This window comes from Cebus imitator, unplaced genomic scaffold (genome assembly GCF_001604975.1).
Source record: "Cebus imitator isolate Cc_AM_T3 unplaced genomic scaffold, Cebus_imitator-1.0 Scaffold102, whole genome shotgun sequence".
Classification (NCBI taxonomy): Eukaryota; Metazoa; Chordata; class Mammalia; order Primates; family Cebidae; genus Cebus; species Cebus imitator.
Genome location: NW_016107417.1, coordinates 6,067,056 through 6,071,598, shown reverse-complemented (window position 1 = coordinate 6,071,598; position 4,543 = coordinate 6,067,056). Strand labels below are relative to the sequence as shown.

Here is a 4,543-nt window from a genome sequence, read left to right as displayed (position 1 = left end):
TTTACAATTGGGATAAGATGAATGGTTGAATACCTACAGAAGTTCTACAAAAAGTTTAGTAAAATTTAAATTAAAAGTTAGTTAATTAAAATGAAAAGTTTTTATTCTGCTGTTAAACCACGCTTCTCTGCATGTCTGAACCTTCTATTTCTTCTAGATTTCTAGCATCTGAAAGAAAACACAGCTACAGCGTCAGCCAGACAGGCCTCTCCTAATCTTACTCATTCAAAGAAATTTTCCCCTTTGAGTCACCATGGCATTGGCTGCTTACTCCCACCACAGATCCCTCAGGATTGGCTGGGACTGCAAATTATACTGTTTGCCCATAATCAAGTTGATAAGCTACAACATAAATATATGCAGGTTCTTGTTCTTAGAATACAGCATGAAATATTTGCTTTCTTTTCTCTTCCTAACATTTTCACACGAGATCCAGAAAGGACACATTGGCCATTAGAAGAAAGAAAAGAAAAGAAAAGAAAAGAAAAGAAAAGAAAAGAAAAGAAAAGAAAAGAAGGAAGGAGAAAATAAAAAGAAAGAAGGAAAGAAAGAGAATTTAAGGAGAGGGAAAAAAGGCTAAAATGGGTTTGCTGAATTCAAAAAATCCCCAAACCAAGCAAGCCCAAATTCTCCTTTTGGGACTTGACTCAGCTGGGAAGTCTACTCTCCTTTATAAATTAAAGCTTGCTGAGGATGTTGCCACCAGTCCTACAATAGGTTTTAATGTGGAGATGCTCGAATTGGAAAGGAGTCTTTCGCTCACAGTCTGGGATGTTGGAGGACAGGAGAAAATGAGAACTGTTTGGGGCTGTTACTGTGAGAACACCGAAGGGCTGGTGTATGTTGTGGACAGTACAGACAAACAGCGACTGGAAGACTCTCGGAGACAATTTGAGCACATTTTGAAGAATGAACACATTAAAAATGCGCCTGTTGTTCTATTAGCCAACAAACAAGACGTGCCTGGAGCTCTGACTGCGGAGGACATCACCAGAATGTTCAACGTGAAGAAGCTCTGCAGTGACCGGAGCTGGTATGTGCAACCCTGCTGTGCCATCACAGGGGACGGGCTGGCCCAGGGGTTCAGGAAATTAACTGAATTTGTGAAAAGCCACATGAAATCAAAAGGAGACACTTTGGCATTCTTCAAGCAGAACTGAGGCTTTGAAATGTCCAACTCTCAACAGAGACACTGATGAAGTTGAAAGGGTAATTGTTTTTCCATGCCTAGAGAGGAAAGCAAATTATTCAGTTGACCAACTTTTCCTGAGATGTTATTTCACCCAAATTTAGTTAAAAAACTTAGAATAATATCTAGAAAATATTTATTTTCAGCCAAGAACTTTAGCAAACTGTGGTAATGATAACTAGGAAAATATATAATGTTCCACAAATTTTTATCAGGTTGGATGGCTTTGAATATAGTAGTTACCTTTGGGATCAAATAAATTATTGCATTATCAATTTTATATGACTACTAGAACAAAGTTTTAGTAAGCTGTCTGCTAATAGACTCAGAATTCTTCTGGATTGTTTCCAGCTGTAATAGGTATTGCATTTCCACCATGCTCCTATGTTATTACACAGGAGGGTGGTATAGCTGGGTGGTGTAAAAAATGAACAATATGGAGAGGAAAAAGTCTGATGTTAGCATCTTGCAAATTCTTATTCCCTAAATAAACCTTTCTGATTCCCTAAATAAGAAAGTTTTTCTTCTGTATTTCTGCCAGCTTTTTGAAATCTATTGTTGGGAGCTTTCTCCAATGAATTTTAAACAATGAATTTCAGGCTACTAATTTCTCAGAGGCTGTGTTCTCCCATAGGGAGCAGAAGTGTATAAACTTAAAGGTCTGGTGGTCAGGGTAGCACCTCGGAGTTTAGGGGAAGATCTGGGCTCAGGGCTCAGCTCTAGACTGCAGCCCTGAGTCTTGCTTCCTTGGAATTCAGTTTAACAGTCATTGCTTGGAAACATATGTACGGCTCATTATACTGATCAAACAGAAACCAGACCTAGACTTTGCTCTCAGAGACGTACAATTCACAGCAGGAAACAACATAAAGCCAGTAGCTAGAGTAGGGCAAGAAGCGCTATGTGCAATTGCAGGAGAGACTTTTTTTTTTTTTTTTTTTTTTGAGACGGAGTTTTGCTCTTGTTTCGCAGGCTGGAGTGCAATGGCGCGATCTCGGCTCACCGCAACCTGCGCCTCCTGGGTCCAGGCAATTCTCCTGCCTCAGCCTCCTGCTGGGATTACAGGCATGCGCCACCATGCCCGGCTAATTTTTGTATTTTTAGTAGAGACGGGGTTTCACCATGTTGACCAGGATGGTCTTGATCTCTTGACCTCGTGATCCACCCGCCTCAGCCTCCCAAAGTGCTGGGATTACAGGCGTGAGCCACCGCGCCCGGCCAGGAGAGACTCTTTTTAACCAGGGAAACAAGAAATGCTTCATGCAGGAGATGGTATTTAGAGGGTCCCTCTCTCCCAGTGACCCTACAAAGGTGCAGGTTAGGCACTGGAAGTTCCCATCACTAGAAAACTTTCCAGAGGCATTGGGGTAGGAGGGCAGGTGAGTGGGCAAAGGAGCTGGAGACTGGAATGAAATTCCCCTGAGAAGCTCAGAACTCCCAGGGAGGCCCTGGTGCAAACAGACAATACTTTCCTCCTATCCCACCTCCAACAAGGCTCATTTGGGGCTGGAAGCAGAGCTCAAGCATCCATAGCAGCCCCTAGGACTCCAAATCTTAAGGTCACAGGGGAAAGAAAAGGGTATAATCAACCAAGGGTGTCAGCCCTTGGATTCCTCTTATGATTTTCTTCTCTCAGCTATTATTTGTTCAGCAAAGATCTGAGCACTTCCTTCTGTGCTACATGGTAGAGATTCAAATAAACTAGACATACATAATAATAGTTACTGTGGGCTGAATACTTGTGGGTACCAGGCACTGTTGGCTAAGCACTTTCATACATTTTCTCATTTAATGTTCACAACTGCCCCAAGAGAAATAGGCATTATCTACATTTTAAAGATGAGTGTATTGAGTCTAAACAAGATTATACAACAACCACCACAAAAAAACTACTTGGTATTTAACTGAGGAGCAGCAGCACACACAAGATTCAAATTCAGGTGTGTCTGACTCCAAGATCTGTGCTGTTAGGTGTCCTGACATTGTTTTACAAATAAGGTACAGTCTCTGTCTTCACTGAACTTACTACACACAATTAAGAATAAATCAGGCCAACATATATTACTTTTATAATAAAAAGGTTCTTAGAAAAAATAAGCTAGGCAGAATAAATTAAGTTCAATAACAGAGATGTAAGAAACAGGAAAGACTGGCAAAAAGTTTCTGATTTCAGGAAGATCTCAGGGGGGCAGCAATGTTAAATGCTTCATAGTAGACCTTTTCCTCTTTCAGAAAATAATGAAAATCTCAAATATGTATCTTCCCTTACAATTTCTCTGTGCACGTTTTTATGGAATCTTCTTAGTAATCTTAAATTGGAAGTCACTAATTTACCTCTACAAAAAATGCCTTCTGGAGAGGATCCAAGATGGTCGATTAGGAGCAGCTCAGGATTGCAACTCCCAGCGAAAGCATGGAGGGTGAGTGGACGCTGCATTTCTAGACGGATTTTTATTGTCCACAGTCCAGGAGATACCCAGGTGGAGGCACCCCACAGGTTGCCAGCATGGCGGGTCTCCAGCACGGCTGGTCTCCACACAAAATATACGGGTCTGGGCACCATTTTAGCTGGAGATTGGAGCTCCTGGGAGACAGAGTCGCCCATTCAACTGATAAAAAGGGGACTGAAACAGGGAGCCAGGCCAGGAGATTTCTGGGCGAAAAAGCACCATGAATCTCCAGTGTGGCTGTTTCAGCTGGCGCAGAAGGTTGCCGCTTGGGAAATCACACAGATCCTGGCACCTTTTCAACAGGCAACTGGAATGCCTGGGAGATAGAGTTGCCCATTCAAGTGAAAAAATAGGGGACTGAAACAGGGAGCCAGGCCAAGAGATTCCCAGGCGAAAAAGTGCCACGATCCCCAGTGCAGCTGTTTCAGCTGGCTCAGTGGGTCTCTGCACAAAATCTCACACAAATCCGGGCACCATTTCAACTGGTGACTGGGACGCCTGAGAGACAGAGTCGCCCATTCAACTGAAAAAAAAAAGGGGTCTGAGGCAGGGAGCCAGGTGATCAGGCTTGGCCGGTCCCACCCCCGCAAAAAACAGCAATCTGAAACGCTCTGGATTGAGAGTTTCACAGCAAGCACAGCTGAACCTGGGATGGTCCAACTCTGTGGGGGAGGAGCATCTGCCATTACTGAGGCAGTCCACCACTACTGAGGTAGTCTGTCATTGCAGAGGCAGCCTGCCATTGCTGAGGCAGTCTGCCATTACAGAGAGAGTCCACCATTACAGAGGTGGGCTGCCATTGCCGAGGCAGTTCTACCTATACCCCTATAAACAGGACTGTAGGGAAGTTCACATGGCAGCTGGGCGGAGCCCACAGCAGCTCAGCAAAGCCTCTGCAGGCAGA

General features: G+C 43.6%; 1 protein-coding gene across 1 annotated transcript; it reads left to right on the top strand.

Moving 5' to 3' along the window:
- The first annotated feature begins 262 nt into the window (after positions 1-262).
- On the top strand, positions 263-2,056 carry ARL14 (ADP ribosylation factor like GTPase 14). The gene has a single exon (XM_017537328.2). The coding sequence runs from the start codon at positions 582-584 to the stop codon at positions 1,158-1,160; it is 579 nt and encodes a 192-aa protein (XP_017392817.1). The 5' UTR covers positions 263-581; the 3' UTR covers positions 1,161-2,056.
- The last annotated feature ends 2,487 nt before the right edge of the window (positions 2,057-4,543 follow it).

Bases quoted from the DNA above. Each gene is read 5' to 3' on its own strand.
- ARL14 (XM_017537328.2), top strand. From the start codon at position 582: ATGGGTTTGCTGAATTCAAAAAATCCCCAAACCAAGCAAGCCCAAATT.